This window comes from Pristiophorus japonicus, chromosome 15, assembly GCF_044704955.1.
Source record: "Pristiophorus japonicus isolate sPriJap1 chromosome 15, sPriJap1.hap1, whole genome shotgun sequence".
Classification (NCBI taxonomy): domain Eukaryota; kingdom Metazoa; phylum Chordata; class Chondrichthyes; family Pristiophoridae; genus Pristiophorus; species Pristiophorus japonicus.
In genome coordinates, this window is record NC_091991.1 from 184,864,667 (window position 1) to 184,887,149 (window position 22,483).

At 48.1% G+C, this 22,483-nt stretch overlaps 1 protein-coding gene across 1 annotated transcript in view; it reads left to right on the forward strand.

Moving 5' to 3' along the window:
- Positions 1 to 22,483, forward strand: part of pdpk1a (3-phosphoinositide dependent protein kinase 1a) — a 108,451-nt gene that overhangs the window by 52,472 nt on the left and 33,496 nt on the right. Inside the window, exon 2 of the mRNA XM_070856661.1 lies at positions 20,837 to 21,106. Coding sequence (XP_070712762.1) covers positions 20,837 to 21,106 — 270 coding nt within the window. The remainder of the gene's footprint in view (positions 1 to 20,836; positions 21,107 to 22,483) is intronic.

The window sequence follows — 22,483 nt, forward strand, 5'->3', positions numbered from 1 at the left end:
ACTTACTCACCAATAACCTGCTCACCGATGCCCACTTTGGGTTCTGCCAGGACCACTCTGCTCCAGATATGGACAAAAGAGCTGAATTCCAGAGGGGAGGTGAGAGTGACTGCCCTTGACATCAAGGAGCCCCAGTAAAACTGAAGTCAGGGGGAAAACTCTCCACTGGCTGATGTCATACCCAGCACAAAGGAAGATGGTTGTGGTGGTTGAAGGTCAATCATCCCAGCCCCAGGACATCGCTGCAGGAGTTCCTCAGGGCAGTGTCCTAGGCCCAAACATCTTCAGCTGCTTCATCAATGATCTTCCCTCCATCATAAGGTCAGAAGTGGGGATGTTCGCTGATGACTGCACAGTGTTCAGTTCCATTCACAACTCCTCAGATAATGGAGCAGTCCGTACCCACATACAGCAAGACCTGGACAACATTCAGGCTTGGGCTGATAAGTGGCAAGTAACATTCACACCACACAAGTGTCAGGCAATGACCATCTCCAACAAGTGAGAGTCTAATCACCGCCCCTTGATATTCAACAGCATTACCATCACCGAATCCCCCACCATCAACATCCTGGGGGTCACCATTGACCAGAAACTTAACTGGACCAACTGCATAAAAACAGGTTGAGCGTCCAAAATCCGGAAACCTCGGGGCGGAGGCAGTTCCGGATTCCGGGTATTTATGGATTTTGGAACATCTTTGCCTGGGTCGAGGTAGATAGCATCTGGCAACCGAGGTAAGTGGGGGCCGGGGCGAGCTCAGGCCGCCGAGGGGTGGGTGAAGTCTGGGTGCGCGAGGTGGGGTCAGGGCAGGCGAAGTCGGGCCGCCAAGGCGGGGGAGTCCGGATTTTGCAACATTTTCCGGTTTCCAGATGGCCCCACCACGGATCGGCCTGGATTCCGGAACATTCTGAATTTTGGCTCTCCGGATTTCGGACGCTCAACCTGTACTGTGGCTACAAGAGCGGGTCAGAGGCTGGGTGTCTCACCTCCGACTCCCCAAAGCCTTTCCACCATCTACAAGGCACAAGTCAGGCTCCAACAACAGAAGCTCGACACCATCCAGGACAAAGCAGCCACTTGATCGACACCCCATCCACCACCTTCAACACTCACTCCCTCCACCACCGGCGCACCGTGGCTGCAGTGTGCACCATCTACAAGATGCACTGCAGCAACTCGCCAAGGCTTCTTCGGCAGCACCTCCCAAACCCGCGACCTCTACCACCTAGAAGGACAAGGGCAGCAGGCGCATGGGAACACCACCACCTCCACGTTCCCCTCCCAGTCACACACCATCCCGACTGGGAAATATATCGGCCGTTCCTTCATCGTCGCTGGGTCACAATCCTGGAACTCCCTCCCTAACAGCACTGTGGGAGCACCTTCACCACACGGACTGCAGCGGTTCAAGAAGGCGGCTCACCACCACCTTCTCAAGGGGCAGTTAGGGATGGGCAATAAATGCCGGCCTGGCCAACGACGTTCACATCCCGAGAACGAATAAAAGATGTGCCAGAAGTCTATTGAAGGGTTAGGCATCTTACCATTGAACCGGAACCTGTCAACACATGGCACCTTTCCAGTCGGAGGCAGTAGATAGTGAGCAGGAACCCAGAGGCACCAAGGCCCATTGTAGCACTCCAGCTCCAATCCGTTCACACACGATACTAACTGCACAAAAAATTGTTTTTATTATGGTTGGGGATGTGATCAAAGGGCAACTGAATGAACCGTAAATATATTAAATCGTAGGCACTTTTGCTAATATTTCTCTGATTTAATTTTGACGTATTTTGCTTCTGGTGAGGGGATCTTGTAGTGTGACCTACGGTGGAGTTTGAAATTACCCTCTGCACTTTGGAAAGTTTCTCCTACTCGAGGTGTTTTTGTTTATCCTGTGTTGTATAAACAGAATACTCGATGAGGAACTGTAAGCCAGATTGTGACTCATCAGGAAGGCTGAGAACTCGTGACTTCCTTGCTGGTGTAATAAACACTGTATTTGACAGTTCCTCATTGAGTATCCTCTCCAGCTGTAAAAGCTTATTTATTTGCAATATACAGTTGAGTGACACGATTACAGAGGAGCCTCGAGCTCCGTCTCAAACTGACATGGGCAGTAACTTTACAATTTAGTCTCATCATCCCAGTTTTTTTCCTGTCAATTTTCTCCTCCTTTCCCGAAGGCCTTGACTTCTTACTGGACTACGTTTCCACAGGCATCACACATCTTCCATTATTCATGTGTGATAAATTGGCCATTCAGCTGGAGGGTGGAAAATCACAGCCAGGACCCTTTCCATCATTTAACCCTTTAAGCTCTGGGCTAATCTGGTGAATGTGGGCTGCACCCCCTCGAAGGCCAATATATGCGTGCTATCGCCCTGTGGCCACTCTGAGTGAGACTGACAGCGGAGTGCTACGTTACAGACTCGGTCAGCTGTCTGAGGTGGCCTTCACCCTGCTGGCCTGGGTGGGATTTAAACACCGCTGAGCGGTGGTTAGCTGCTTTTTAGTGTCCGTGGAATGATGGCACTGCCAGTTCTGGAAGTGTTGGATCTGTGGGTGTAACTCTGCCAGCGTCACATAGCCAGCATCAAACCACGGCACCATTGGTCCCTATGCAGTCTTGGGAGAGGTTTGCAGGAAGCTATTCAGCCCATCATGTCTGTGCCAGCACTTTGCTAATCCCACTGTCCACTCTCTCCCCATAGCCCTTTATCTTCCTCTGCTTCAAATGTTTATCCCTTAAAATATGCAATGCTCTCTGCAGCCACTCCCTGTGGTGAAAGATTTGATGCTCCAGCAACCCTTTGAGTAAGGAATAGCTTCATGCAACGGGTACGGTAACAGAGTGGTTATGTTACTGGACGTGTAGTCCACGAGCCTGGATTAATAGTTCAGAGCTTCAAATCCCACCACGGCAGCTGGGGAATTTAAACTCAGTTCATTAAATTTGGAATGGTGACCATGAAACTATCAGATTGTCGTAAAAACCCATCTGGTTCACCAATGTCCTGTAGGGAAGGCAATCTGTCGTCCTTACCCGGTCTGGCCTACATGTGACCCAGACCCGCAGCAACGTGGTTGACCCTTAACTGCCCGAAAACCGTCTGGAAAAGGTCACCACGGACTGCAGCAGCTCAACACCACCTTCTCTGGGGCAATTGGGGACGGGCAATAAACGCTGGCCTGCCAGCGGCACCCACATCCCAGGAACAAATTAAAAAGAATGTTCCTGCTGTTCGCTATCAGATGATCCTTGTTGAGGTTCGAGACTGTTTAAATCCTGCAAGAAGCTTTCCAGTGTGACAGTAAAAATAGTAACACTGGGTATAATTTGCTCAGGATCTCGCCACAAAACTCGTGGGGCCACTGGTTGTACCAATTGAATAATAAAGTTCAGTTTTTAATGACATGAAATTTGGGGATTTTGCTGCTATTTTGGGGGTCACGTCTGGTTGAACTTGGTTTTCTTGAAGCTGCCAATGGTTAGTTATGACTAACATTTAACTCGTGTGAGATCGCTAAGTTAAAAGCACTGTTTCCCTGAGAATATCCATGACTTCGCACTATCCGTTATCTTTAAGCCAATAGCCAACATGATTGGTATTTGGTTAGACAAAATGCCGACGGCTTGCTAACTTTCAACGGATCAAGTCCTGATCAAGAGATTCCTTTGAGGCGACTCGGGCCTTTACTGAAGACCTTCAGCAAAAGAAGTGACTTCACTTGTTGAATTTCCAGTTCCAATGCAGTGATTCCTGTCCACAGAGTCCCGAGTAGACAACCTCCAATATCCAGTCGCAAGCAAGTACGTCAGCACCGCACAGCGGTTCTGCTCGGCAAGCCCTGCATTGCCCTGCAATTGTATTGCAGTTTCTAGAATTAAAATAAAGCACTAAGCGTGTTTTCGTTCAGTTTTCCTCCCTCCTGTCCTGACGGTGTTCACTCGTTGAGCTGTTGCTCCAGAAGCATCAGCACTCTGCACAACCTAGCTGTTTGGCTATGGAGGGCATCACAGCCAAGCCCCAATCCTCCTCTCGGGTGACTTGCTTGATTGCGCACACTAACAGGCTTCTGGGTAGTGAGCAGGGGTCCTGAAACAGGATCAGAAATCGCTAGGAATACACAGGTCAGTGAAGGGGAAAGGCGGTTACAAAGGTTACACACTTTAACCAGTCATCAGTCTGAAGACTGGAAGCTGGACAGACAAATAGACACAAGAGAGCCCAAACAACTAAAGTGGGGGAAATCTGGAGCGAGAGGGACAGCAGGCAAGCTCCAAATGCAGCTGGCCTGAAATAAAAGGCCCAATTTGAGAGCGAGGGTTCTGGAGGAGCCCTGTCCCCTTGCCCAGTGACCGAGACCAGTAGCACTGCACTTCTGGCCCACACACCAATCAAAGGCACCACTGCTTTTAGCCCCAGTTACCCGTGCTCCCAGACCTGCAGTGCCCGATTGCTGTCCCCTTACATCAGTGTGCACAAGGCCAGCACTCCATTTTTAAAAGTGTCATAGAAGAATGCTGTGACTTTATTTCTCCTGCTTTGTTACACGAGTTGTTCGACATTTTGGGTTTCAACATTATAAAATCAATTCTATCTGATAGAATCCCCATATATTTTGTCAAGCTCGAGGGGCCGTAAGGCCTATTCCTGCTATTTATTTCTTCTCGAAGGACCTGTTTGAGCAGTTTAAGTGAATATGGGGAGAGGTGTGATCGAGCAGAATGGCGATTCTTTCTAGAAGTGAGCAGGATGGGACTCTGCATTTTGCTTAGGTGGAGCACTTCATATTTGTTTGTGGGACACTTCATATTTCTTGCATATTGGTTAGTGTTTTGGCCCCTCCTGTACGGTTTGAAAACTAGCTGACTAGTGTTTGAGCTGCATCGGCTGAGGGGCCACACGGCCTACTCCTCTCTCGTTCTTAAATGGCTGGCTGTTTTTTTCTGGCGTTTCCAGAAATTGCTTTCGTAGAGTTATTAAGCGAGCTGTGACAATCAACAGACATCTCTGGAGGCTGAGGGTTACATGCAGACTCCTTTACTTCAGCACTTGCAGCATTTGGTTCTGGGACCCTGTTTTCGGAAATTGACCTACATACTGCTCTACCTCTGGCAACCCGACTGCATCGTGTGATGTAGAGACGACCCCCACGCTAATGTAGGACCAACTCTCGTGCTCCTTGACTGAATCCAATGGTCTTTGCATTTCCATTGATAAATCTGGCTACCTTGCGCTTCAATCAAAAGGCTGTCAAAATAGGTTGGTTTTAGCAATGTAAACAGTGTGTGCACACCACTCCCCATACTTAACTCATCATGGGCAGTCCCTCGAAGCGAGGATGACTTGCTTCCACGCCAAAAAAGGATGAGTTCACAGATGTTCCAATGAAGGACCTAATATTCCAGATCCTGAACTACATCTTGAAGGGTGGAAGATGCCTGTGGGTGGATTTTTTTTAACGTGTGGTGACCATTGCACACCAGCCACCACACGGGCCTGACAGAGCTAGGCCTTGGTCCAGTGGCAAGGGTTACCCATGACGACTGGAGACCATACTAACTACAGAAATGCTAAATGTACAAGTACCCTCAAAGCTTGCTGAAGACATTCCTATTGAGGTTTGTTTATCTAGTTTTCCTCTGGCACACGAATTGGGATGAGTCAACTGCACTATCGCCAAAGGGAAGAAACCAGAAGTCAAAACACAGTGGGCTTGTTTCTTGAATGGAATTGGAAATAAAACCACCAACCAATAGTCCCCATCCTTCCCCCAATACTCCCCGCCCTCGCCCCCCCCAATTCCATCTTCTGGCCCAACCAAGCCGTGATGCACAAAGATTGGAGTGACTGAACTTGAGCCTTTGACCCTCATTAGCTGAATGCTGGAATGTGCTTGTTCTGTAGGGCAACCATTCCTTGAGCCTTATGACCTCCATGTTTAGCTTTAAATTGCAAAATGACCCTAATCACGAAGATCAAAACCTATGTGTGGTGTGACGGTACAGTAAGTGCCTTCGACCAATTGTACATGCTCACTCGCTGTGTACCCCCATGCAGAACAGCTCAGTGTGCAGTACCAGACCTTCGATAAACATTAGTCGTACTTTTTGGTACTTTCGATACTGTAATCCTAGTTTTGACGTGTCTTAACTCGTATAAATTTAGTGTTTATTTCCTGACCTGAGAGAAATGGGGTTTCCAGCCCAAAGTTCATACTGAGGACTGTAGCCTCTTTCCCACTCCACTCCCCAAAGCAGGTTTTTGTACTCATGACCTCGATACTGTCTCCAGCAATGTACCTAACCTAGTCACCCTTCCTTTTAGCATGTCCCCCTGCACTTCTCCAGTATGACTTGCCCTGCCTCGTGTCCCTGACTCAGTGCCTGTTTCGTGCTGTTTTGAGTTCAGGGCTTGTTCTCGCTCGGAACTGGGCTGTAACTGCCCCAAACTCTAACATCTCCGTAATGTTGCAGCACTACCTCGGGCCTGCCGATTTCTCCTGGCAGTGGGCGAGGTGAGCTCTTAGGCCCACTGGTACAGGCTGAGTAGGTTCCCCCCCATCGCTGACCTGTGATGTGCAGGAAGAGCTGCAGCCTGAATGAGAATTGTGAGTGTGATGGCTGAGTAAATGCATCTGTGAGCAATCTGTCTTGCAATGTAAATGAATTAACCAGGTCCAGCTTAGTGTGGAACAGTACAGGGGATATAAGGATAGTTTAGCACCAAACATTTGAGTAGGCTTCAAATCCAGGAGTCGGAAAGGACTACCCTGTACCCAGGCGCACAATGACACTATAATAGCTCTTCATGGGTTAATCACTGCAAACAAATTCACACTCATTCAAAAAAAATCTTAATCCTGGAGGAAATGAACTGTTAATTGTGACTTGGCAGATAAGAATGGTACATGAATAACTCAGTTTGGTTGGGGCGCTGTCAGTTTGTTATATTGATCATTATTCTGACGTGACTCACCATGGCCTCTAGCTGCTCTTAAACTACCTGGATCACCTTTCCATTTCTCAGCCAAGCCAAACATTTCTCCGGCAGTGTTGAGTTGGTCCGGCCTGTGGTATTTCAGCTAATTGATGTGATGGTGTATTGTAGGACGCCAGTGTGTCTCCCCACCCCCCAGCCTTAACTTTATTTTTCCTCCTGAAGTTTGGGGGTGGAATTAATTTTCAACATGGGGTGACAGCTGTCAGCTTTTCCTAAGCCTCCCCACATCATTAAATCTCCTCCACCTTCAAAAATGTACTACCTTATCCAACTCTTCCCCCAATTCCTCGACTGATCATCTTTGTGAAGCATCTTGCGATGTCTCCCCACCCAATTGTCGCTGTATAAGTGCAAGTTATTAGTACTTGGGCTTAAAAAGCATCCACTGTGCCTCACCCAGCAACATTAGCTTCCCTCATTTAAATGTGGCTTTCTTCCATCTTTTAATCTAACAACAAAAAGCCACGCCTGAAATTTACCCACAACTTTTTCCAACTGGGAGCATCTGTTGTGGATTCCTGGAAAGCAGGTGCTGTGATGACTCCGTATTATCGAGCCAGAAGGTTGGCGAAGCAATGGAATGGGCTGAGCTTCCTAGATGTGAAAGAATAGGAGCTGTACTGTTTTTGGACTCTGGGCAGATTGTATGGATTCACGATTGAACGTTGCATGCAGATAAACTGCAGCTGTTTGGAGGGTTTTTGTAGAAAGTTACTGGTTGAGTGGTTGTCCGGATACAATCTTGTAGAGAAAAGTGTTGCATTAACAGTACTGTCGACAAATGTATTGTACCAGTAAACTAGTTTTAAGCTACTCTAGTTATCTTCATTTAATGTGTTTTTAATATATTCCTGGTGAGAGCTATGATGCTCAAATGCCACTGCCCTAATCTGTCCTCACTGTAGCGTGGTTATATATCCCTGAATTTAATCGCTCCGACATTGGCCTTCAGCTGCCAAGGCCCTAAGCTGTGGAATTCCCTCCCTATCCCTCTGCGCTTCTCTATCTACCCTTCTCTCCTCCTCGACAGGGTAGATGTGGGAGGATGTTTCCCTCCTGGCTGCGGACTCGAGAACCAGTGGTCACAGTCTCAGAATACTGGGTCGGCCATTTAGGACTGAGATGAGAAGTTTCTTTACTCGGAGGGTGGTGAATCTCTGGAATTCTCTGCCTCAGAGGGCTGTGGAAGCTCAATTGTTAGTATATTTAAGACCGAGATCGATAGATTTTTGGATATGACGGAATCGAGGGATAGGGGGACAGTGCAGGAAAGTGGAGTTGAGGTCGATGATCAGCCATGATCTTATTGAATGGCAGAGCAGGCTCGAGGGGCTAAATGGCCGACTTCTGTTTCTATTTCTTATGTTATGTTCCTTTTAAGATGCACCTTAAAACCTAACTCACTCTGTGCTAATATCCCCTTATGTGGCTCCGTGTTGGATTTTGTTTGATAATACTCCTCTAAAGCACTTGGGACGATTTACTATAGGTGCTATATATATATATACAAGTTGGTGTAGGTCAAATTCAGAGTAAAATTCCATGACAAAACCATGTGGTTTAACGTCACAAACCGAAGAGAACTGCTTGAGCCGGTGACATTTCCATTCCCCATGGGTATCTGAGGGAGAACGTACGTTGTTGACTCATGAGCACCAGCCAGTAATTTCAAACAGGCCAAGCTCATTCTCACCTCAACTCTAATCAGTAAGGAAATGAGAGATCAGGAGCAATTTATTTTGAACAGAAAGCAGGGCAGTGGGATTAGTTTGGGGATTGATGCAGGGCAATGGGGAGAGAGCGGGGCAGTGGGATTAGTTTGGGGATTGATACAGGGCAATGGGGAGAGAACGGGGCAGTGGGATTAGTTTGGGGATTGATACAGGGCAATGGGGAGAGAGCGGGGCAGTGGGATTAGTTTGGGATTGATACAGGACTATGGGGAGAGAGCGGGGCAGTGGGATTAGTTTGGGGATTGATACAGGGCTGTGGGGAGAGAGCGAGGCAGTGGGATTAGTTTGGGATTGATACAGGGCTGTGGGGAGAGAGCGGGGCAGTGGGATTAGTTTGGGATTGCTCTTGCAATGAGGGAACAGAGACATGATGGACCATTTGGCCTCATTCTATGGTTCAATGATCAAGACATGGAATGAAAATCCTGCAATTTATGAAAAACTCTAACTGTTGCACTCTAATGTTGGCTGTTTTGCGATCTGTAATTACCTTGTGATTTTTGAGCGTTTCTAACTTTGGGAAATGACAGTGTCAGGGAAGAGAAATATCACGGGTTACTTGGTGCTGTGCCCTTGGGCACCGTGTGCCGAGGGTGGGAGCGACGGTGGGCACATTGCCTGGGTGTAATGGGTTACTTGGTGCTGTGCCCTTGGGCACCGTGTCATTTGGAAAATGCTGGAGTCCATTATTAAGGAAGCAGTAGCAGGACATTTAGAAAATCATAATGCAGTCAGGCAGAGTCAGCATGGTTTTATGAAAGGGAAATCATGTTTGACAAATTTGCTGGAGTTCTTTGAGGATGTAACGAGCCGGGTGGATAAGGGGACCCAGTGGATGTGGTGTATTTGGATTTCCAGAAAGCATTCAATGAGGTGCCACATAAAAGGTTACTGCACAAGATAAAAACTCACTGGGTTGGGGGTAATATATTAGCATGGATAGAGGATTGGCTAACTAACAGAAAACAGAGAGTTGGGATAAATGGGTTATTTTCCAGTTGGCAAACTGTAACTAGTGGGGTACCACAGGGATCAGTGCTGGGGCCTCAACTATCTACAATTTATATTAATGACTTGGATGAAGGGACCGTGTGTAGCCAGATAGGTGGGAAAGCAAGTTGTGAGGAGGACGCAAAGAATCTGAAAAGGGATATAGATAGGCTGTGAGTGGGCAAAAATTTGGCAGATGGAGTATAATGTGGGGAAATTTGAGGTTATCCACTTTGGTAGGAAAAGTAAAAAAGCAAATTATAATTTAAATGAGGAGCGATTACAAAATGCTGTAATATAGAGGGACCTGGGGTTCCTTGTGCATGAAACACAAAAAGTTAGTATGCAGGTACAGCAAGTGATCAGGAAGGCAAATGGAATGTTGGCCTTTATTGCAAGGGGGATAGAGTATAAAAGCAGAGAAGTCCTGCTACAACTGTACAGGGTATTGGTGAGGCCACACCTGGAGTACTGCGTACAGTTTTGGTCTCCGTATTTAAGGAAGGATATACTTGTATTGGAGGCAGTTCAGAAAAAGTTCACAAGGTTGATTCCTGAGATGAAGAGGTTATCATATGAAGAAAGGTTGAGCAAGTTGGGTCTATATTCATTGGAGTTCAGAAGAATAAGAGTTGATCTTATTGAAACATAAGATAATGAGTGGGCTGGACAGGGCAGGTGCCGAGTGGATGGTTCCCCTTGTGGGGGAATCTAGAACTAGTGGGCATAGTTTCAGAATAAGGGGTCGCCCATTTAAAACGGAAATGAGGAGGAATTTCTTCTCTTTGGGTCGTGAATCTTTGGAATTCTCTATCCACGAGAGCTGTGGAGGCTAGGTCATTGAATATATTTAAGGTGGAGATCGACAGATTTTTGAGCGATAAGGGAGTCCAGGGTTATGGGGAGCAGGCAGGGAAGTGGAGCTGAGTCCATGATCAGATCGGCCATGATCGTATTGAATGATGGAGCAGGCTCGAGGGGCCGTATGGCCGACTCCTGCTCCTATTTCTTATGTTCGGAGAGCAAGGGTGAGCACGCTGCCTGGGTGTAATGGGTTACTTGGTGCTGTGCCCTTTGTACACCGCGTGCCGAGGGTGGGAACGAGGGTGAGCACGCTGCCTGGGTGTAATGGGTTACTTGGTGCTGTGCCCTTTGTACACCGCGTGCCGAGGGTGGGAACGAGGGTGGGCACGTTGCCTGGGTGTAATGGGTTACTTGGTATTGTGTCCTTGGGCACAGTGTGCTGAGGGTGGGAGCGAGGATGGGCAGCACGCTGCCTGGGTATAATGGGTTACTTGGTATTGTGTCCTTGGGCACCGTGTGCTGAGGGTGGGAGCGAGGATGGGCAGCACGCTGCCTGGGTATAATGGGTTACTTGGTATTGTGTCCTTGGGCACCGTGTGCTGAGGGTGGGAGCGAGGATGGGCATGCTGCCTGGGTGTAATGGGTTACAGGCCCTGTGCAGCCTCACTAAATTCCCTTCTCTTTGCGTCTCTTTTTGTTGCTGTTCCTGTTTAATCCTTTCCTTTTGGTGTTTGATTTCTTAGAGAGGGGGTGAGAATAATTGAGGAGAAGCATTGAATGAAGACTCAGATGACACAATTCGTTGCAGTGTGGATGGAATATGGCCTTCCATGTGTGTGAAATACTCTGTTCCACTTTTATCCCCTGATGCTGCATTGCCTGACACAGTATACTTGGGCCATCAATCACTTGGTAGCTTTTTATAAAGCTGTCTGCTTCATCTTTCTTTGCTTGAAGTGACTATTTACTAAATCGTGACCCCACAGTTAATGTTTAGTCATTCCTGGGATGTGGGTGTTACTGACAATGCCAGCATATATTGCCCATCCCTAATTGCCATCAAGACGGCAGTGGTGGTGATCCGCCTAGAACTATTGCAGTCCGTGTGGCGAAGGTACTCCCACAGTGCTGTTATGCTTGTTTGTAGTGGTTTCCTACAACTAGGTGTCTCGCTGGGCCATTTCAGGGGGGCAGTTAAGAGTCAGCCACATTGCTGTGGCTCCTACACGGCAAGCGAGCCCCAGGTGGGCAGAGGAAACGTTTCAAGGACACCCTCAAAGTCTCCTTGATAAAATGCGATATCCCCACCGACACCTGGGAGTCCCTGGCCAAAGACCGCCCTAAGTGGAGGAAGCGCATCCGGGAGGGAGCTGAGTACCTCGAGTCTCGTCGCCGAGAGCATGCAGAAACCAAGCGCAGGCAGCGGAAGGGGCGTGCGGCAAACCAGACTCCCCACCCACCCTTTCCTTCAACCACTGTCTGTCCCACCTGTGACAGAGATTGTAATTTCTGTATTGGACTGTTCAGTCACCTGAGAACTCTTTCCTCGATTTTGAAAGACCGCCTATGATGATGATTGTGGGTCTGGAGTCACGTAGGCCAGGTAAGGACGGCAGATTTCCTTCCCTAAAGGACATTAGTGAAGCAGATGGGTTTTTAATGACAGTCTGGTAGTTTAATGGTCACCATTACTGATACTAGCTTTTTACTCCAGATTTATTGAATTAACTGAATTTAAATGCCATAGTGAGAATTGAACCACGGATTAGTGCAGGCCTCTGGATTACTCCGGTAACACAACCACTGTGCTACTGTAGAAGACAATGTTGTCTTGTAAACGCTGCCAGTGCAGTGGTATGCTTCCTGAATCTCGTAAGCTACTGCACTCATGCAGTAACCAGACCAATTAATGAGTGCATTGAGGCAGTTCAGAGAGATTACACAATGCTCGCTGTCGGAAGAGGCTGTTTCGATCCTTGGCATGTGCTGCGCTATCGTGCTTCAGCCAGGCCACAATAGAGGTGCTTCAGGTGACCTTGTGACCCCTGGGTTCAGGAAGGGAAAATCAGCCAAGGCTCCCCCTCTCGACGGCCATCAATGACATCTCTGAACAGGTGAGCATGTGCAGATATCTGGTAAGCACAGGATTGGGCCCGGAAGTGACCACCCTCGCTGTTTGATAGCCTGCCAGCACTCTGCCATAGCTCTTCGACAAGCTGAGGCAGTATTAACTGTGGCGTCACTATTTAGAACTGGGTGCCCAGTGGCCATGGAACTGGACCTCGAGAGAGAGGAAAAAAATTGGAGATTATTTGCATGAAAGCAGCGTGAATGATGGCTTGGTGATTCCCCCCCCCGACACGGGTTGTGTTGAGAATTGTTTAATCAGGAGCACAGTGGGTTCTCATAAGCTATGGCGGATTGATTGGGAAGACCGAAGCCATTGTTTTCGGTCCCCGTCACAAACTCCATTCCTCAGCCACTGACTCCATGCTTCTCCCCAACTTCTGCCTGAGGCTGAACCAGACTGTTCGCAACCTTGGTGTCATATTTGACCCTGAAATGAGCTTTCGACCACACATCCACAGCATAACTAAGACCGCCTATTTCCACCTCCGTAACATCGCCCATCTCCGTACTTGCCTCAGCTCATTCGCTGCTGAAACCCTCATCCGTGCCGTTGTTAGCTCTGGACTTGACACTTCCAACTCACTCCTGGCTAGCCTCCCACGTTCTACCCTTTGTAAACTCGGCTGCCCGTGTCCTAACTTGCACCAAGTCCCGCTCACCCATCACCCCCTGTGCTCGCTGACCTACATTGGCTTCCGGTTAAACAACGCCTCGATTTCAAAATTCTCATCCTTGTTTTCAAATCCCTCCATGGCTCTCGTCCCTCCCTATCTCTGTAATCTCCTCCAGCCCCACAACTCCCCGAGATGTCTGCACTCCTCTAATTCTGCCCTCCTGAGCATCCCTGATTATAATCATTCAACCATCAGTGCCTGGGCCCCAAGCTCTGGAACTCTCTGCCTAAACCTCTCCTCCTCTACCTCTTTTTTTTTTCCTCCTCAAAACCTATCTCTACCTGCGCTAATATCTACTTATGTGGCTCGATGTCACATTTTTAAAATCTCATTACACTCCTGTGAAGCACCTTGGGATGTTTCACTATGTTAAAGGTGCTATATAAATACAAGTTGTTCACTGATCATTGCTCACCATCTTTGAGGAGATATCCCTCCCCCCCCTCCAGTCTCGTATTCCCTCCAATCCATTGAGTTCAGTTGGGTAGTTTTAGGACATTGTGACTAGTATAGGAGTGTTTAACTGATTACTACAGTTGAAACTTCAAATTTTGTCATTTTCAATTGTGTGGCTTTGTAACCGGGACGTATTGTTTAGATGTGACTATATAAAGCATGAGAAGAGTTAAAACCCTTCTCTACACATTTTTTTAAATATCAAATAACAAAAATAGCAATGGGTGAGGGTTTCACTGGATCATTCAACACGATCTTGTTTGTGTCAGCAGTGAGTTATCACTTCATACGGGGAATGAAATGAGACCAACACCAGAGAAGGAATGGTTTCTGTTCTCACGCACCCAGTGTGGGCAGCAAGTCTCGGGCTGTTGGAAAGGAACACTGCATTTATATAGCGCCTTCAACAGCCACGGAAAGTCCTAAAATGCATTACAGCTAATGAAATATTTTTAGAAGTGTAGTCACTGTTGTAATGCAAGAAATGCGGCAGCCAATTTGTGCACAGCAAACTCCCACAAACAGCAATGTGATAATGACAAGGAAGTCTTGCTACAACTGTTACAGGGCCTTGATGAGACCACACCTGCAGTTTTGGTCTCCTTATCTGAGGAAGGATATACTTGCCTTGGAGGCGATTCAACGGAGGTTCACGAGAGTGATCCCTGGAATTAGAGGGTTGTCCTATAAGGAGAGACTGAGTAGATTGGGCCTATACTCTCTGGAGTTTAGAAGAATGAGAGGTGATCTCATTGATTCTGAGGAGAATTGACGGGGTAGATGCAGGGAGGATATTTCCCCCGGGCTGGGAATTCTAGAACCAGAGGTCACAGTCTCAGAATAAGGGGTCGGCCAATTAAGACTGAGATGAGAAGGAATTTCTTCACTCGGGGTGGTGAATCTTTGGAATTCTCTACCCCAGAGGGCTGTGGAGGCTGGGTCACTGAGTATATTCATAAGAACATAACATAAGAACATAAGAATTAGGAACAGGAGTAGGCCATCTAGCCCCTTGAGCCTGCTCCGTCATTCAATAAGATCATGGCTGATCTGGCCGTGGACTCAGCTCCACTTACCCGCCCTCTCCTTGTAACCCTTAATTCCCTTATTGATTAAAAATCTATCTATCTGTGACTTGAATACATTCAATGAGCTAGCCTCAACTGCTTCCTTGAGCAGAGAATTCCACAGAATTCACAACCCTCTGGGAGAAGAAATTCCTTCTCAACTCGGTTTTAAATTGGCTCCCCCGTATTTTGAGGCTGTGCCCCCTAGTTCTAGTCTCCCCTACCAGTGGAAACTACCTCTCTGCCTCGATCTTGTCTATCCCTTTCATGATTTTAAATGTTTCTATAAGATCACCCCTCATCCTTCTGAACTCCAACGAGTACAGACCCAGTCTACTCAATCTATCATCATAAGGTAACCCCCTCATCTCCGGAATCAGCCTAGTGAATCGTCTCTGTACCCCCTCCAAAGCTAGTATATCCTTCCTTAAGTAAGGTGACCAAAACTGCACGCAGTACTCCAGGTGCGGCCTCACCAATACCCTGTACAGTTGCAGCAGGACCTCCCTGCTTTTGTACTCCATCCCTCTCGCAATGAAGGCCAACATTCCATTCGCCTTCCTGATTACCTGCTGCACCTGCAAACTAACTTTTTGGGATTCATGCACAAGGACCCCCAGGTCCCTCTGCACCTCAGCATGTTGTAATTTCTCCCCATTCAAATAATATTCCCTTTTACTGTTTTTTTTTCCCAAGGTGGATGACCTCACACTTTCCGACATTGTATTCCATCTGCCAAACCTTAGACCATTCGCTTAACCTATCTAAATCTCTTTGCAGCCTCTCTCTGTCCTCTACACAACCCGCTTTCCCACTAATCTTTGTGTCATCTGCAAATTTTGTTACACTACACTCTCCCCTCTTCCAGGTCATCTATGTATATTGTAAACAGTTGTGGTCCCAGCACCGATCCCTGTGGCACACCACTAACCACCGATTTCCAACCCGAAAAGGACCCATTTATCCCGACTCTGCTTTCTGTTCGCCAGCCAATTCTCTATCCATACATTTCCTCTGACTCCGCGTACCTCTATCTTCTGCAGTAACCTTTTGTGTGGTACCTTATCGAATGCCTTTTGGAAATCTAAATACACCACATCCATCGGTACACCTCTATCCACCATGCTCGTTATATCCTCAAAGAATTCCAGTAAATTAGTTAAACATGATTTCCCCTTCATGAATCCATGCTGCGTCTGCTTGATTGCACTATTCCTATCTAGATGTCCCGCTATTTCTTCCTTAATAGTTTCAAGCATTTTCCCCACTACAGATGTTAAACTAACCGGCCTATAGTTACCTGCCTTTTGTCTGCCCCCTTTTTTAAACAGAGGCGTTACATGGCTGAGATCAATAGAATTTTGGACTCTCGGGGAATCGAGGGATATGGGGATCGGGCGGGAAAGTGGAGTTGAGGTCGAAGATCAGCCACGATCTTGTTGAATGGCAGAGCAGGCTCGAGTGGCCGTATGACTCTTAATTCTTATGTTCTCGTGACCAGATAATCTGCTTTAATATTTGTATAATACCTGTATATGTAATTATATGATGTAGGAAACGCAGCAGCCAATTTGTGCACAAAGTTCCCACAAACTGCAATGATACTGATCAGCTCCTTGGTGTACATGGAGAATTCATTGTATGTGATGCCCTTTGTGATGATTGAGAGATGTAATGAGGCGCTTTAAAATATGAATGTAATTCTTACTGCTTGGGCAAGGGGTCTGTGGAACTGTAGCACATAGAAAGAAACTTTTAAAATGTAAACGATGTTGGTCGATGTAAAAAGGAGCTGAAATGAAAGCTATTAAAATGCCTGTCTCCAGATATACTGACTCCCAGAGGTGTCCCGAGTAATCCCGAGCTTTAGATCACTCACCGAGATATGACAGCAACCAGCTTTGGCCAAGGAGAGGGAATGATGTGATCCAGCAGATGAATTGGGCTGCCATGCTGGTCAAACAACAACAACTGCTGTCTGTAGGTCGGCAGAGAGCACCCAAGACCCCAGGGCAAAGGGGGAGCTGGTGTTTGTGGGACATTACTGGCACAACAATAGCTGCTGTGTTTGCCTGTGTAACTCTCAAAATGCTGTTCATGGTGTGATGAAGCACTATATAAATGCAAGGATAGTCTGAGATTCTCGAGTCACTTCTGGTGCCGCTCCAGGTGAATACTGGGAAGTGCACAAGGGTGCTGGAATATAAAGGGGAGGAAGTGAAGCTTCAGTACAGAGCCTTGGTCAAACCCAGCTGGATACAGCGTTCAGTTTTGGGCACCACACCTCAGTGAGATGTATTGGCCTTGGAGGGGGTGCAGTGCAGACTCTCCAGAATGAGAACGGGACTTACAATGTTCAATTGTAGGACAGGTTGCAGAAACCTGGTTTGTATTCCCTTGAGTTTAGAAGATTGAGCGATGATCTGATTGAGGTGTTTAAAATGTTAAAAGGATTTGATGGGGTAGATACAAAGGAACTATTTCCTCTGGGGTGTGGAGGACAAGGAGGCATGATCCTGATATTCGAGCTGGACCATTCAGGAGAGAAATCGGGAATCACTTCACATGGGGAGCAAAGGGGGGCCAAATGGAGTTGCGACCAAGATTATCCATGATGGTTCAAGGGGCTGAATGACCACCTCCAGTTCTGATGTTCCTAAGAATGGCCTGTGTTCCATGACTTTGTATTTTGCAACCTCCAGTATTAGTGACTGTTTTAGTTAAATATATTCTGCTTCTGACTGCTTTGCACATCTTGATGCAGACAGTGAGGATAATGATGGTGTTCTGGGCTGAGCGTGTTCTTGGGTTTGCTGCATGTGGCCAGCTTCAGTATGTGTCTTGGGGAGAAACCTATCAAGTTTCTGTGGCTTATGTAGATTTTCTAAGACTAAAACGGTAGTGTAAAACACTGACTGGGAAAGACCCACATGCTATTTTTGTTGGTAGAAAATCCACAGGACTCTTTTTTTAAAAAAAAAACAACTGTACAGATTGGTGAAATGCAGGAAAGTGCAGAGTATAACATTCAGGCACTTGGAAAGGTGTATTTTTTTAGTCTGGTATTTGCGACACTACAGAACAGTAGTGTTAAAGGAAGAGGAATATTAGCATGTTGCTGAGTCTTTGCATTGCACATTTGAGTCCATCTTTTCAGTGATGACCAGAAAACCAAGTCTTTGATTGCAAGGCTGGCTGTCAATCAAAGCCACTTGCCAGAGCTGGGTGCATCAACCCTAAGCTGAGCCATCCCGTTGCCATGTGATTGCTAGGCTGCATGTGTGTAAGAGAGGATTTATCACTTAACTTCACTGCAGATTCACGCTGGTTAAATTGTCATTTAAAGGAAATTCAGGAGCTCCTCCCGGTGGCTCGGAGGTGCAGTGCAGCCCGTGTCGTGCAGATAGCAATGTTGCAGCCAGCTGCTCACTGGGACTGCTGTTCTCCTGTCCAGGGGAGATCTCTGTGTGTGTGTGTACCAGGTTAAAATTAAAATATTGAGACCGTATGGGAGGCACCACTGACTCATTCTAATCGTTTAAAATTACCGTGGGCAGGTTTAAAAGGTAGACGAGTTGAGAAGTATCCAGTTTAATACTGGAGTTACACTTCATGCAGTGTCCGAGCACCACCTTCCCAGGAGTCTCAGCACCTCTCTCCAGAGTCAGTATAAACCCAGCCTCGTATGCTGGCTTCAATCCAATGTGCCTGCAACATTGGTATAGGTGCCCAGTGCAGGAGAAAAAAGCAGCCTGGGTTTCTGTTGCTGCTCATTATATTCGGTGATCATCCACAGGAAGTGTAGGTGTGGATGCCAGGGGAACATAACACAATGGCCCCAAGTTTCCACACGTGGCGAAAAAGGCGCCCCTCAGAGCAGGGCGCCTGTTTTTCGCGCCGAAAACGGCGCCTGAAAAAAAACCGTGATATTCTCGAGCTCCTTGCAGCTCGATGTCTGTTTGGTGCGGCGCACAGGGGGCGGAGCCTACCACTCGCGCCGATTTTGTAAGTAGGAGGGGGCGGGTACAATTTAAATGAGTTTTTTTGGTGCCGGCAACCCTGCGCATGCGCGTTGGAGCATTCGCGCACACGCAGTGTGAAGTAAACATTGGCACTCGGCCATTTTAAAAAGTGCTGCAGAAAAAGTGTAAATTTGCTTATTGAACCCTTGCAAAGGCTTGCATTTTAATTTTCTTGATATTTCTGTGTGTGAGGGAGTGCTTTTAGCAGCACTGCTGAATAAATCACCTGCTGAATTAATGTTGGCTCTTTAACCAGTGTAACTGCAGCAACTGTGCATTTTAATTCAGCCTTTACAACCCGTTACCGTTTCAATCTCCACCACTCATTCTGTAATTAAAGATAAACGGGACACATGCACTTGTTTGAGACGATTCAAATTCTTTGTAGCTGTTCAATTTTTAAAATTTTTTAATAAAACCACATTGCCCTTCCATGATCAGCACTGAGGCTTCTTGCAGCTTTCTCCCCCTGCCGTCGGTCGTTCCCGACTGCAAACGGCTGCCTGAAAGGCCTGCCTGAAGCACTTTCACACAGGTAGCAAGATCTTTTCTTTGCTTATAAATTTTTATTCAGGTTGGATTTATTTGTATAATATTTGTATAAGTATAACTAAGGATTTATTGTAGAATTTAATGACTTCCCTTCTCCCCCCCCCCCCCCCCCCCCCCACCTCGTTCCCGACGCCTAATTTGTAACCTGCGCCTGATTTTTTTAATGTGTAGACAAAGTTTTTACAAGTGTACAAAAATCTTCACTTGCTCCATTCTAAGTTAGTTTGGAGTACGTTTTCACTGTGGAAACTTTCAAATCAGCCGTCAGTGACCGGACACGCCCCCTTTTGAAAAAAAAATTCTGTTCAAAAGTGAAACTGTTCTACCTGACTAGAACTGCAGAAAACTTAAATGTGGAGAATTCCGATTTCTAAGATACTCCGTTCTCCACCAGTTGCTCCTAAAAAATCAGGCGCAAATCATGTGGAAACTTGGGCCATTAGGAGCAGGAGTCGGCCATTGGCCCCTCGAGCCTGCTCCGCCATTCAATAAGAGCATGGCTGATCTGATCATGGACTCGGCTCCACTTCCCCGCCCGCTCCCCAAAACCCTTAATCCCTTATCAGGCCTGGCTCTGTATCCTGCTAATGCTCATTGACCTGGCTCTGGTCAGTCGTGGACACTTGGGCATGGTACCATGGGGGAGGCTGGGGCCTGTGGAACCATTAAAAGGGGGTTTAATGGCTTCAGGAGAGGAGAATAGATGATGTCCTCAGTCACAGCTTGCATCTTGTTTATACTCCTAACGATCCACTTTCAGGTTGCAGTGGTGCTGTCTGCGAGAGGTGGTGAGTAGGTGGGGATTCTGGAACGGGCACCTTGCTCAGCATGTGTACTGGCAGCAGCCAGACTTCTTGCTCCTGACTGGCCAACTAACTGCCCTTCCCTCCTATCCCAAACCCTGGCTGCAATGATGATGTTGGACAAGGACAGATCAGGTCCAATAGTGATGTGTTATTGAACCTCACACAAGGAATGGTCAAGTGGGCAAGATATCGGTAGATTAGGCTGTACCCCCCCCCCACCCCCCCAAGCGGGAGAGACAAGAGCTTTGCAGGAAAACAAATTTCTTCCCAAGAGGTGTCACTATTCCCATTGCCTGCAGGAAAACCAATCTCCCTCCATCCCCTGGGTCTGTGGGTAATGTTTGTCATCGGGGAGTGACGGGGCTGTTACCAGTGAGTGCTGTGGGATTTGTCATGACGTTCCACTGTCCTAATATAATCTGAGCCAGAGGATGCCTTTAGTGAATGGTTCTGTAGTAGCTGTGACTCGTGGATTCTCTGGATTACATATAAACACGCAATGCAGGCAGCTGCCTTGATGGTGTGGCCTGTGATTTGAGTTGTTACTTGCTGTATAATAGAGCTCTTTCCCCTGTGCCTTGTTTTGCAGTATGATGCTGTTCCCATTCAGTCCAGTGTGGTCCTCTGCTCATGCCCGTCTCCACCCATGGTAAGGAATCAGTCGGACTCGAGCGCGCGGCCTGGTGTCACCATGGACAGTGCAGGCGATACTGGGCCAGTGGTGAGCTCGCTACAGCGGCAGCAACCGGCGACACCAGCCCAGCGGCAACCTGCTTCCGGACACACACAGCAACCTCGCAAAAAGCGGCCCGAAGACTTCAAGTTTGGCAAGATTCTTGGCGAGGGATCGTTCTCAACAGTATGCATTGAAACTTCTGTTTCCATATTGTCATTTTTTAAGTTGCACATATCGGCATATTTGGTTATATGTAGGTTTGTTCTCATTCTCTCCTCCTGTCTTGCTGCTGCCCTCCCCACCTTCCATCTGTCTGCCGGCCCTCTGTCCATTATGCATGGGAGCTGGACCGTCAAACGGTTGAGAATAAACCTGTATGTACTGTTACTTGTAATTCAGATGTATGGGCTAATGAGTTCTTTTGTTATCTAAGTGTTTATCTTGGTTCACTTTAAAGCACACAACATTCAGCCTTCAGCCAAGAGGTCTTTGACTCAAACCCCACTCCACAACTTGAGCACCGAGGCTGACACTCGGGCAGTACTGAGGGAGGGCCGCACTGTCGGAGGGGCAGTACTGAGGGAGGGCCGCACTGTCGGAGGGGCAGTACTGAGGGAAAGCCGCACTGTCGGAGGGACAGTACTGAGGGAGCGCCGCACTGTCGGAGGGGCAGTACTGAGGGAGGGCCGCACTGTCGGAGGGGAAGTACTGAGGGAGGGCCGCACTGTCGGAGGGGCAGTACTGAGGGAGGGCCGCACTGTCGGAGGGGCAGTACTGAGGGAGGGCCGCACTGTCGGAGGGGCAGTACTGAGGGAGCGCCGCACTGTCGGAGGGGCAGTACTGAGGGAGAGCCGCACTGTCGGAGGGACAGTACTGAGGGAGGGCCGCACTGTCGGAGGGGCAGTACTGAGGGAAAGCCGCACTGTCGGAGGGACAGTACTGAGGGAGCGCCGCACTGTTGGAGGGGCAGTACTGAGGGAGGGCCGCACTGTCGGAGGGGCAGTACTGAGGGAGGGCCGCACTGTCGGAGGGGCAGTACTGAGGGAGGGCCGCACTGTCGGAGGGGCAGTACTGAGGGAGGGCCGCACTGTCGGAGGGACAGTACTGAGGGAGGGCCGCACTGTCGGAGGGGCAGTACTGAGGGAGCGCCGCACTGTCGGAGGGGCAGTACTGAGGGAGAGCCGCACTGTCGGAGGGACAGCACTGAGGGAGGGCCGCACTGTCGGAGGGGCAGCACTGAGGGAAAGCCGCACTGTCGGAGGGACAGTACTGAGGGAGGGCCGCACTGTCGGAGGGGCAGTACTGAGGGAGCGCCGCACTGTCGGAGGGGCAGTACTGAGGGAGCGCCGCACTGTCGGAGGGGCAGTACTGAGGGAAAGCCGCACTGTCGGAGGGACAGTACTGTCGCAGATACCATTTTCTGGATTTCTCGGTGAAGTGAAGCTCCATCTCCTTGTTTGGGTGGATGTTGACAATCCCATGGCACTATTTAAAGAGCAGCAGGAGATTGTCTCGGCACGCTGACCAACACTGCTCCCTTAAGCAACAACACCAGAACAC